This window comes from Brassica napus, chromosome C7, assembly GCF_020379485.1.
Source record: "Brassica napus cultivar Da-Ae chromosome C7, Da-Ae, whole genome shotgun sequence".
NCBI classification, from domain to species: domain Eukaryota; kingdom Viridiplantae; phylum Streptophyta; class Magnoliopsida; order Brassicales; family Brassicaceae; genus Brassica; species Brassica napus.
In genome coordinates, this window is record NC_063450.1 from 23,189,484 (window position 1) to 23,202,794 (window position 13,311).

The 13,311-nt window shown below is 35.2% G+C and overlaps 1 protein-coding gene across 1 annotated transcript; it reads left to right on the top strand.

Moving 5' to 3' along the window:
• Positions 1-10,016: 10,016 nt before the first annotated feature.
• Positions 10,017-12,969, top strand: LOC106367572 (transcription factor MYB62-like). The gene is made up of 3 exons (XM_013807369.3): positions 10,017-11,607; positions 11,792-11,921; positions 12,236-12,969. Exons 1-3 carry the CDS (start codon positions 11,457-11,459, stop codon positions 12,816-12,818), a joined length of 864 nt encoding a protein of 287 aa, XP_013662823.2. The 5' UTR covers positions 10,017-11,456; the 3' UTR covers positions 12,819-12,969.
• Positions 12,970-13,311: the final 342 nt, after the last annotated feature.

The following is a 13,311-nucleotide window of genomic DNA, read 5'->3' on the forward strand; positions in this document are numbered from 1 at the left end:
CGATCGATCGATGGGATTCTCTCATCGATCGATCACAATCTTACGGCCCGGTCCATCTTTGTAATCGATCGATTTGTTTTTGTTCAAAAACGCATCGTTTATTTAAAAAAAAATACGTTTTGAAACCCCAAACACTAGTTCCTCGGAATTTCCTCGGAATATTTTGAGGAAATTCCGAGGAAGAAGAGGGTTTCCTCGGAGTTCCCTCGGAATAATCCGAGGAAATTCCGAGGAAATAGGGTTTTTAAACTGAAAACAACGTTTTGCCGTTTTAATAACACCTATATAACCCTTATTAAGTGTCTTACGTTCATTATGAAGTCAAAAATTTGTTCCTTACCGTATAATTAACACTTTTCCGATTGTATGAACGAAATCTAGCAACATAAGACAAACACTTATACATTTTAATGAACGGTAAAGGGAATACTTTCAATTAGTTTTGAAATTTTTTATTTCATGGTTTATGCTCATCTATACAAAGAATCCTCAATGGTATGCATTACAATTGTATAAGAAATGAAATACGGCAAAAAAAATTGATGTTTTGAAACCCCAAACACTAGTTCCTCGGTATTTCCTCGGAATATTCCTAGGAAATTCCGACAGATATTTTACTATCCGTCGGAATTTCCTCGGAATATTTCATTTTACCGGGCAAATATTTCGCGAAAATTGAAATTAGAATTCCGACGGATAATATCCGTCGGACCCTAGGTTTTATAACCACGAGCCACTTCTTCTTCCCTATTTCTTTCTTCTTCCTCTGCGCAAATCCTCTCTTCTCTCCGGCGATTTCCCCCTGAAATCCGACGATATCTCCGGCGATCTCCCTCTTCTCTTACACAAATCATGTGAGGACCCTATCCCACTCTCTTAGGTTCTATTTGTTAGGTTTTTGTGTGGTTTTGATAGATTTTTTTTAGGGTGATTGGTTAGGATTGTGATTTGGTTGTATAATAGGTTTAGAATTGTGATTTGGTTGAATGATTTGTTTTGTTGAATTGATTTAGAATTTTTTTATAATTTTTTTTTTCTATTTATAAAATCGATTTTTGTATATAAAATCGATTTTTGTATTTTACAAAACGATTTTTCTATATAAATTCGATTTTTTGGACTTTACAAAAAAAAATTCTATATAAATTCGATTTTTTGGATTTTACAAAACATTTTAAATATCTATAAAACTTTTTTTGTGATTAAAAACTATTATTTGGGATTTAAAAATATTTTTAATATATATATATTATTAAAACTATTTTTTTGTAATTATTAAACTATTTTTATTTATTAAAAATATTTTTTGTTTATTAGAACTATTTTTATATATTTATTAAAAATTTTAAATATTTATAAATCTTTTTTTGTGATTAAATTATTTGGGATTTTTTTTTAAAAAAAAATAATTTATATATTTCTGTATTTATTAAATATATTTTTTAAATTTACAGGTCTCATGATGATCAGACCCGGCCTCGACAGCGTCGTGGTCGTGGTGGTACGGGGAGCCAGTCTCGGGATTCCAGCCATTTTCAGGATTCCCCTTCGCCCCACAGCTCCAACCATACATCTCCCTCTGCTGCACCCGCTCCTGCTCCTCTCGCTCCTGCTGCTGCATCCGCTCCTGTTCCTCCGGGTCCTCCGGGAGTGATGCGTGTTGCGGAGTTGGTTCAACAGCCCGGTCGTGACCATCTTCCGTATCTCACTCCGTATCCACATGGACGGGGTCAAACATGGTAATTAAACATTTTTTTTTTTTAAATTTGGATTCATTATTAACCGTTTGTTCTTTTAATAAGGTTCAACCGATCCGGGAACGGGATCAGCGCATGGATCAACCGTATGATGTACTCGGCCCTCGACAGTGGACATCCGACTTTCACTCACTTCCCAACCGACAAGCAGGTTCTGTGGTTTCGTCAGTTTGCGGTAAGTATTCTAATTTTTTACTTATATTTTTAATCTTTAATATAAATTTTCTACTAATTGTGTTTTTTTTTCAGCAAGAGTTCAACTGGAATTCCGATGAGACGCTCTTTATCTATCACCACTTCGTCCATAAAGTAATGGACAACTATGGGAAGCAGATCCACGAGTGGAAGAAGAAGTGGGAAATCAATAAGGTTCGATTTAATTTATTAAACCATTTTTTAATTTATTAAACTATTTTTTAATTTATTAAATTTTTCTTTTTTTTTTATTAAAAGGTCCCAAAGTCGATGAACGACACGGTCTGGAAGGAGTTGTGTGCGCATTGGGATAAGGAAGAGACGAAAGAAACTTCTTCCACCAACTCCACCAACCGCAAGAGCGACCGTAAAGGGAAGGGCATCTACAAGCATAACTTGGGTGCTCAATCTATTGCCACTCTCGGAGATCGCATGGTAAGTTCAACCGCTTTTTCTTCAATTATTTGAGTTTCAGAATTTAAATTTATTGTGCATTTCTTCTAATTTCTAATGTTTCTTTAATTTATGTTTTTTTTCAAGGCGGAAGAAAATGATGGCGAGCCGGTTGATGATCTCGCCCTAATGAGGAGGGCGTATACCAACAAGAAGACCGGCCAGATTGATGACGGTCTTGTGAGGGACGTGGTCGACCTGGTCCAAACTCAGGTGGTAGACGAAGTGTCTCAGCTTCAAACCGAGGATGACGCTTCGACGGCTTCGACCAACTTGTCCCGGTTTCGAATCAACGAAATCGTTGAATCCGTAAGTTCTTTGTTTTTAAAAGTTCAATTCATTTATTTCTTGGTTTAAATTTCTAAATTTGGCTTTTTTCTATTCAGTCGGTTCCAAAGAAGAAGGGACGTTTGGTCGGTTTGCGTCGTCGCACCCGGTCGGTTCCCCCTTCTTCTGCACCACCGCCCTTTGTTGATCTAGAAGTACTTACGGCCTAGTTGAAGGACAAAGATGATCATATATCTTTGTTAGAGACCCAGATGGCGGCTCAACAGGCGGGCTATGAGGCACAGAGGAGGCTTAACCAGCAAATGATGGAGATGATGCAGAGGATGTACCCGAACGAGGTGTTCCTGGACGTGCCAGACCCGTAGTTTTTTTTTTTTCCACAAACTCGGAATGTTTTATTTTTATTTGTGAAACTTTGAATATTAATTAATATGATTTCAATTTTACTTTTAATTTCATATTTTCGAATTTAAATTTCAGAAATTTTATTTTTTTTAAAAATTAATATTTTTTACATTCCGAGGAAATTAAATATATTTTTCACTTGATCGATCGATGCGTTTTTGTTCAAAAACGCATCGATCGATGCGTTTTTTAAAAAACGTTCGGGCTATACCGAGGGACAGGTTCCTCTGTTTATTCTGAGGAACTTTTCCCTCGGTATATTCCGAGGGACATCTCCCTCGGAAAATTCCGAGGGAGCTGTCCCTCGGAAAATTCCGAGGAACTGGTCCCTCGGTATATACCGAGGGAAAAGTTCCTCGGAATAAACCGAGGAAAATGTCTGTCGGTATACTCCTATCGATCGATGTATATATGTCCAAACACGCATCGATCGATGAACTTCCGAGAAATTATACCGACGAAGTTCTCCCTCGGTATATTCCGAGGACATTTCCGACAAACTAGTGATCCTCGGAATTTCCTCAGAATTCCGACGGAAAATTCCGAGGGATTTCCGAGGAAAAAATAAATTCCGAGGAATTATTTCCGACGACGTGTTTCGTCAGTATGTCGTCGGAATAACGATATTCCGACGAAATTCCGACGATTTTTTCCCTCAGAATCCTTGATGTTTTCTTGTAGTGTATGGAGCATCTTGTTATTCACCTCGCAAGAGAATTGGAACTTGGTGGTCCTGTGCAGTATAGATGGATGTATCTGTATGAGCGGTATATATTCCATTTGAAGAAGATGGTGAAAAATTTAAGTAGGGTGGAAGGTTCTGTAGTCGCACAGATGATCAATGAAGAAACTTCAAACTTTGCCGAGTACTACTTTCCAGCAGAAGTTCAGACCAAAAACAGAAGACCTGATCGGCATGATGATAGAGGCGAACGGGCAACATATCATGTTACGGTTCCAGACATTTTCACAGACGTTGGACGACTTAGCAGAAAACCAAAGGACCGTCGACTTACTGAGCAGGAATGCAGTAATTTGCAAACATATTTGCTCACGACCTGCGAAGATGTTCTTCATTATGAGAGGTAAATAAATTAGCTTACAAATTTTTATTTTAACAAGTTGAAATTTAAATCTTAATTAATTATATTATTGTCATCATATGTACAGGATTTTCATGGCAGAAAAGCAGTACGAATATAGATACGCCACAGAGGACGAGCTAGAAAAAATGAAGCAGAGAGAATTTTCTGGATGGATGTTTACTTATGTGAGTGCTTTAAACAAATTAAAATATCATTTATCACATATTTATACTAATTCACATTTATTGATATAACATATATATATGCTATTAATCTAGGTGTCTGCTGGTTTGGCCAGAGGTAAAACATTTGACGATTGGATACGCGAGATGGTCTTTGGACCAAAATTTGTTGTGAAGTCATATCCGAGATTTTGTACTCGAGGATATGCATTCACAACTCAGAAGAGGAGACGTTCGAGTACGACTTATGATGCTGGCGTTTGTTCTGCATCAGGAGATAATGTATACTACGGACACATACGTGAGATTTTGGAAATCAAGTATTTGGGCATGGTTGGATTGCGCTGTACTGTTTTCTATTGTGATTGGCACGACAACACTCTAGGTCAAGGTGTGAGAACAGATGCATTTGGTGTTACATCAGTAAATTCGAGGCGAAAGCTGCAATACTATGATCCTTTCATTCTTGCTTCTCAGGCCGATCAGGTAATTAAATGTTTATTATTTAGAATGATTCATCATCATGTGTATTAATTTATAATTTTACTAATAATTTTTTAAATGTTACATGTTTGTTATATCAAGTACCCCCGCGTAAGGAAGTACCCCCGCGTAAGGAACAAAGATGATCCATGGGTTACTGTTACAAGACTCAACCCGAGAGGCCGAGTTCAGGGAAGTTATAAGCTGGAAGACCCACTACAACCAAGCACATCCGGCAACTTAAGTGCAGCAGAAGATTTAGCTGGAGTTGGCCTTGTAGTCGATTTAACCGACTTCGGAGAGGAAGCCATCGTTCACGTAGAGGAAGATAAGGGTTTCCTCGGAATTTCCTCGGAATATTCCGAGGAATTTCCGTGGAAATAGGGTTTTTAAACCGAAAACAATGTTTTGCGGTTTGAATAACACTTATATAACCTATAATAAACACTTTTCCGATTGTATGAACGAAATCCCCACAACATAAGAGAAACACTTATACACTTTAATGAACGGTAAAGGGAATACTTTCAATTCGTTTTGAAATTTGTTATTTCATAATTTATGATCATCTATACAAAGAATCCTCAATGGTATGCATTACAATTATATAAGAAATAAAATACGGCAAAAAAAATTGATGTTTTGAAACCCCAAACACTAGTTCCTCGGTATTTCCTCGGAATATTCCGACGGAATTCCGAGGAAGATAAGGGTTTCCTCGGAATTCCCTCGGAATATTCCGAGGAAATTCCAAGGAAATAGGGTTTTTAAACCGAAAACAACGTTTTGCGCTTTGAATAACACTTATATAATCCTTATTAAGTGTCTTAGACTGATTATGAAGTCAAAAATTTGTTCCTTACCCTATAATAAACACTTTTCCGATTGTATGAACGAAATCCCCACAACATAAGAGAAACACTTATACACTTTAATGAACGGTAAAGGGAATACTTTCAATTCGTTTTGAAATTTGTTATTTCATGGTTTAAGATCATCTATACAAAGAATCCTCAATGGTATGCATTACAGTTGTATAAGAAATGGAATACGGCAAAAAAAATTGATGCTTTGAAACCCCAAACACTAGTTCCTCGGAATATTCCGACGGAATTCCGAGGAAGATAAGGGTTTCCTCGGAATTTCCTCGGAATATTCCGAGGAAATTCCAAGGAAATAGGGTTTTTAATCCGAAAACAACGTTTTGCGGTTTGAATAACACTTATACAAACCTTGTTAAGTGTCTTAGACTGATTATGAAGTCTTACAAATGAAATACGGCAAAAAAAATTGATGTTTTGAAACCCCAAACACTAGTTCCTCGGTGTTTCCTCGGAATATTCCGACGGAATTCCGACGGATATTTTAGTATCCATCGGAATTTCCTCGGAATATTTTCATTTAGCTGGGCAAATTTTCGCGAAAATTGAAATTAGAATTCCGACTGAATTCCGACGGATAGTATCCGTCGGACCCTAGGTTTTATAACCACGAGCCGCTTCTTCTTCCCCATTTCTCTCTTCTTCCTCTGTGCGGCTCCTCTCTCCTCTCCAGCGATTTCCCCCTGAATTCCGACGATATCTCCGGCGATCTCCCCCTTCTCTTACACAAATCATGTAAGGACCCTATCCCACTCTCTTAGGTTCTATTTGTTAGGTTTTTGTGTAGATTTGATAGATTTTTGTTAGGGTGATTGGTTAGGATTGTGATTTGGTTGTATAATAGGTTTAGAATTGTGATTTGGTTGAATAATTTGTTTTGTTGAATTGATTTAGATTTTTTTTATAATTTTTTTATTTTTTGTATTTATAAAATCGACTTTTGTATATAAATTCGATTTTTGTATTTTACAAAACGATTTTTGTATATAAATTCGATTTCTTGGATTTTACAAAACGTTTTTTTGTATATAAATTTGATTTTTTGGATTTTACAAAACATTTTTAATATCTATAAAACTTTTTTTGTGATTAAAAACTATTATTTGGGATTTCTTTTAAAAAAATATATATATATATATATATTTTATAAATTTCTATATTTATTAAACATTTTTAAAATTATTAAAACTATTTTTTGTAATTATTAAACTATTTTTTTTATTAAAACTATTTTTTCTTTATTAAAACTATTTTTATATATTTATTAAACATTTTTAATATCTATAAAACTTTTTTTGTTATTAAAAACTATTATTTGAGATTTTTTTAAAAAAAAAAATATATATATATATATATTTATATTATATAAATTTCTATATTTATTAAACATTTTTAATATTATTAAAACTATTTTTTGTAATTATTAAACTATTTTTTATTTATTAAAACTATTTTTTGTTTATTAGAACTATTTTTATATATTTGTTAAACATTTTTAATATCTATAAATCTTTTTTGTGATTAAAAACTATTATTTGGGATTTTTTTAAAAAAAAAATTAATTTATATATTTCTATATTTATTAAATATATTTTTTTTTAATTTACAGGTCTCATGATGATCAGACGCGGCCTCGACAGCGTCGTGGTCGTGGTGGTACGGGGAGCCAGTCTCGGGATTCCAGCCAATTTCAGGATTTCCCTTCGCCCCACAGCTCCTACCATACATCTCCCTCTGCTGCACCCGCTCCTGCTCCTCTCGCTCCCGCTGCAGCACCCGCTCCTGCTCCTCCGGGTCCTCCGGAAGTGATGAGTGTTGCGGAGTTGGTTCAACAGCCCGGTCGTGACCATCTTCCCTATCTCACTCCGTATCCACATGGACGGGGTCAAACATGGTAAATAAACATATTTTTTTTTCTTTAAAATTTGATTCATTATTAACCGTTTGTTCTTTTTGTTAGGTTCAACCGATCCGGGAACGGGATCAGCGCATGGATCAACCGTATGATGTACTCGGCCCTCGACAGGGGAATCCGACTTTCACTCACTTCCCTACCGACAAGCAGCATCTGTGGTTTCGTCAGTTTGCGGTAAGTATTCTAATTTTTTACTTATATTTTTAATCTTTAATATAAATTTTCTACTAATTGTGTTTTTTTTTCCAGCAAGAGTTCAACTGGAATTCCGATGAGACGCTCTTTATCTATCACCACTTCGTCCATAAAGTTATGGACAACTATGGGAAGCAGATCCACGAGTGGAAGAAGAAGTGGGAAATCAACAAGGTTTGTTTTTAATTTATTAAACAATTTTTTTAATTTATTAAACGATTTTTTAATTTATTTAACTATTTTCTTTTTTTATTATTAAAAGGTCTCAAAGTCGATAAACAACACGGTCTGGACGGAGTTGTGTGCGCAGATAAGGAAGAGACGAAAGAAACTTCTTCCACCAACTCCACCAACCGCAGGAGCGACCGTAAAGGGAAGGGCGTCTTCAACCATAACTTGGGTGCTCAATCTATTGCCTCTCTGGGAGATCGCATGGTAAGTTCAGTCGCTTTTACTTCAATTATTTAAATTTTAAAATTTTATTTTTTTGTGCATTTCTTCTAATTTCTAATGTTTCTTTAATTTATGTTTTTTTCTAGGCGGAAGAAAATGATGCGGACCGGTTGATGATCTCGCCCTAATGAAGATGGCGTATACCAACAAGAAGACCGGCCAGATTGATGACGGTCTTGTGAGGGAAGTGGTCACCCTGGTCCAAACTCAGGTGCAGGACGAAGTGTCTCAGCTTCAAACCGAGGATGACGCTTCGACGGCTTCGACCAACTTGTCCCGGTTTCGAATCAACGAAATCGTTGAATCCGTAAGTTCTTTTTTTTTAAATTTAATTCATTTATTTCTTGATTTAAATTTGGCTATTTTCTATTTCAGTCGGTTCCAAAGAAGAAGGGACGTTTGGTCGGTTTGGGTCGTCGCACCCGGTCGGTTCCTCCTTCTTCTGCACCACCGCCCTTTGTTGATCCAGAAGTACTTACGGCTCAGTTGAAGGACAAGGATGATCGCATATCTTTGTTGGAAACCCAGATGGCGGCTCAACAGGCGGGCTATGAGGCACATAGGAGGTTGAACCAGCAAATGATGGAGATGATGCAGAGGATGTACCCGAACGAGGTGTTCCCGAACGTGCCAGGCCCGTAGTTTTTTTTTTTTCTAAAACCCGGAATGTTTTATTTTTATTTGTACAACTTTGAATATTAACTAATATGATTTCAATTTTAATTTTAATTTTATATTTTCGAATTTAAATTTCAAAAATTTTATTTTTTAAAAAAAATTAATTTTTTAAAAATTCCGAGGAAATGAACCCTCGGAATATATCGAGGGACTAGTTCCTCGAAATTTTCTGAGGGTTCAAATTCCGAGGAAATGAACCCTCGGAATATACCGAGCCACTCTTGTTCCTCGGAATATACCGAGGGATCCTTGTTCCTCGGAATTTTCCGAGGGTTCATTTCCTCGGAATTTTCCGATGAAAATTATGAGCAACATTTCGTCGAAACTTCCGAGGTAAATTCCTAGGACGTTCTCTCTCGGTATATTCCGAGGAGATTTCCGACGAACTGGTGGTCCTCAGAGTTTCCTCGGAAATTTGTTTCCTCGGAATTCCGTCGGAAAATTCCGAGGGATTTCTGAGGAAAATGAAATTTCCAAAGAGTTATTTTCGAGGACTTGCTTTGTCGGTATGTCGTCGGAATAACATTATTCCGATGATATACCGATGATTTTTTCCCTCAGTATGTCGCTGTTTTCTTGTAGTGCTTCGTTCCATGTGTTTCTCTATCTTTTCACTTTGCTCTGCCCCACTAAACATTATCTTGAAAGTGAGGCTGTATTATTGAGTTATTTACATTTTTAAAAATTTGTTAAACGAATTATCCTTTGCTCAAAAAAAAAAAACGAATTATCCAGAATTTTAGAAGGAACAGTTCCAAAAATTACACGTGTTCCTTTAGACTATCTTAATCCAAGATGGTGACTACGCATAGAGTTCCGGTGCCAAGATTTGATTGATTTAATACATACGTCGAAACCCTTGACAAGTTGCAAAGCATGTACCTTCTTTTATGCCGCCAACCTTGTTCTTTAGTTCGTTATTGCTTTGATAGTTGCTAAAGTCATAACTTTTTATTTCATATAACCATTAAGTTCCGTGTATTTCTTCTATAGTTTCTCTACGATCCGGACTCACCTGGGCCAGTTTTTTATAATATTCGTGGTTGAACCATAAGTCTAAACCATCCATTACTAAATCTGGTATGCACTCGATTTGGATCCTGATGGGTTTTGTCAAATCCATATTCAACTCTTTAATTAAAATTGGACATCTATTATATAATTAACAACTTTTTGTCTAAACCAAACCAAGTACCACGCAAATTGTTTAGCCAGAATCTTTGTCCACTTTGGACCTAAAGGCAAAGCTACGTAAATTTAGTTTTAGATTTTTTTTCCAAAAAATCACGTATTAGTTAGAGTTAGATATTTTATTATATACTAGATATTATTTATCTAAACTTTTAAAGTGAAATATTATTTGTATTCACAAAAAATAACAGTACCTTTTTCAAATAAATTTCCTAAATATTTTCATTGGAACACCACAATAGTGGAAAGTTTTTATTTTGTAAAAAGTTTGGTTTCTTAAAAACTAGGGATTTACCTTTCTTCAAAATATTCTACACTCTATTATTCTGCTCACGAATTTGAATTTATTTACCAGAATTAATGAGCTAAAAGCATCAAAAACTTATCTAGAACTATTCTCAAGATTTAGTATCAGTCTTAAAATGTATATTGTTCTCTTTCTCTTAATATTCTTATAGAAAAAAAGAGAAGAATACTGATATGAAAGTATAGTAGTTATATCATTATATATATATATATATATGCTATCTTACCATCTAATGATGTACATATGTTGGAAATGAACTTGAAGTTTGAAGATAACTTAGAGTCCAAGTTATACTTATCCTATTCGAGTTATGTTTAGGAAAATAGGTATTACTAATGAGTTTACGAACTCTATATCTCTATATAAGGAGATGTTATATTGTGGCATAACCTATTAGTTTTAGAGATTTTGTGAGAGCTTAAGTTTTGATATAGTTTCTTAATCTATTAAGAAAATTATTCTTATTGATCTTTGAGTTCTAAACACTTATGTTACAAATCAGAGCCTCTTCGACATGGGAGAGATCGAAAGAAGAAAATTCAAGGCTAAATTTGCAGACTACATACATGTAATTGTCCATGCCTTGAGTCTTGACAATTAAGATTTATGATATATGTATGGAGAAATATGTGAAACTAATTATTATAATGGAAACACACAGAAAAGACATCTTTCAAATGCGCCAAAACTTCAGTTATCTACTGGTTGAATAATCTAAATGGTTTAACTTAGGTGTATAAAAGAAGGGAACAAATAATGTATAAACGAAAAGTACGAACATTATCCAATAACACGGGTCTATAAATTCTTCCACAACCACTGAATTCACTCTCACTTCTATCAAAAGCCTCTTGGTCCTTTGGTCTTTTTATTCATCACCATCTCTCTCTTAGTCTCTTCTTCTCATTTCTCTCGCTCTCTCTTATACATACATACACACAAACAAAGCTAATGGACTGAAATATATAATAATAAAAAGGAACAAATAATGTCAAATATAATGAAGAAGAGGTGTAATGAAAATGAAGAGAGCACAGAGCAGAGAAAAGGGCCTTGGACGCTTGAGGAAGACACTCTTCTCACTAATTACATTGCCCATAACGGTGAAGGCCGATGGAATCTGCTAGCCAAATCTTCTGGTAATATTCTTTTTCTTTTTCTTTTTTTTTCTTTTTCTTTCCAACAAAATGCAATACACTTGATGTGTGCATGAGGTTAGTTGGTTAGAATTAACAATTAAATACCGCCACTTCGTGTTATAATCAGTTTGCATTAAAGAGTGTGCATGAGATATCTGTCTTATTAATTTTTTTTTTTAAACAGGGCTAAAGAGAAAAGGAAAAAGTTGCAGATTACGATGGTTGAATTACCTTAAACCCGACATAAAGCGAGGGAATCTCACTCCTCAAGAACAACTCTTAATCCTCGAACTTCACTGTAAATGGGGTAATAGGTATGTTACTTTATTCATTTTCTGTCTCTAGCTTCATAAATTAATTTCATATTCAGTCTTTAGCTTCATAAATTAATTGGTATCCTCTCCTTTCTTTTTAGTCTTTATATGAGGATTTGGTTAAAGAAACATGAAGATGAGAATATTACACAATAAGTCTTTACTTTTTGTACCCTTAAATACCCCATTCACTGATTTACTCTTTTACCAAAAGACATTTAACCAAGACACTTTATGATACAAATGGTCATAAACTTTGCATAAAGGTTTCTCTTAAATAAAAAATGCACAACTATAATGTAACATGTTTCCAGGTGGTCAAAAATTGCGCAGTATTTACCGGGAAGAACGGACAACGAGATCAAAAACTATTGGAGGACTAGAGTGCAGAAACAAGCACGCCAGCTCAATATTGATTCCAGCAGCCACCAGTTCTTGGAAGTTGTCCGTAGTTTCTGGGTTCCAAGATTGATCCACAAGATAAAAGATAACACAAACACCAACACTAGAGCTCCTCCTACGGATTCACTTGGACCGGTCTTACAAGACAATAATTTCTCACATAATTTGGGTTTAAACAACATAGATTGTTCCACTTCCATGTCTCAAGATCTGGCGAAAATTTCACAGTTAATGGATTTGTCTGATCTTGAAACTACCAGTTCAGTGTGCTTGGAGGGGTCAAGAGGGAGTAGTAATCAATATGTGAATGAAGATTCTAGATATTTCCATTGCCTAGAGGAGGAGTACATATTTCCCACTATGGGCAATTCAGACATTTTACCATTGCAGGATTGTCACGTAGCAGATTCGACTTACGAGGAGGATGTGACACAAGATCCAATGTGGAACATGGATGATATTTGGCACTTTGAGGAGTACGCACCCTTTAATTAGGTTGTGGAACCCATTAAAATGGATGTTGTTACAACCTCCAAGGAGTTTCTAAGTATAGTATCATCTTATTTTTTGCTTGTTATAGTTTATAGTTAAATATTGATTAATTGATATAAAGTTCAAAGAGAGCTAATGAAAAACTGTTGCGTAATATTAATTTTCTATAGTGTTTTACGTACGTAAAAGAATTAGTTCGAGTAATCTAAATCTTGACTAATCATGTGGAGGTGACAACTGATTGAATATACTAGTGCTCGTCTTTGAATATCAAACCGTTGTCATTTTCGTTAGTTTAGATCTTCTAAAATAAAACAAATCTAATCTCACCTCTACATGTGTAATAATCCAGAATCAACGATTTATATATACCCGATGTTAAATCAAAGAAAATGTTTTACCAAAGAAATCAAAGAAAATGACGCTGAGATAGTGAGAGTTCTAGAAAATAATGGATGAATTGTTTCTTCGAAATTAGACGTGTGCGTGGTAGATA

Bases quoted from the DNA above. Each gene is read 5' to 3' on its own strand.
- LOC106367572 (XM_013807369.3), top strand. From the start codon at position 11,457: ATGTCAAATATAATGAAGAAGAGGTGTAATGAAAATGAAGAGAGCACA. The intron at 11,608-11,791 runs GTAATATTCTTT...TTTTTTAAACAG, and splicing joins TCTGCTAGCCAAATCTTCTG to GGCTAAAGAGAAAAGGAAAA. The intron at 11,922-12,235 runs GTATGTTACTTT...ACATGTTTCCAG, and splicing joins CACTGTAAATGGGGTAATAG to GTGGTCAAAAATTGCGCAGT.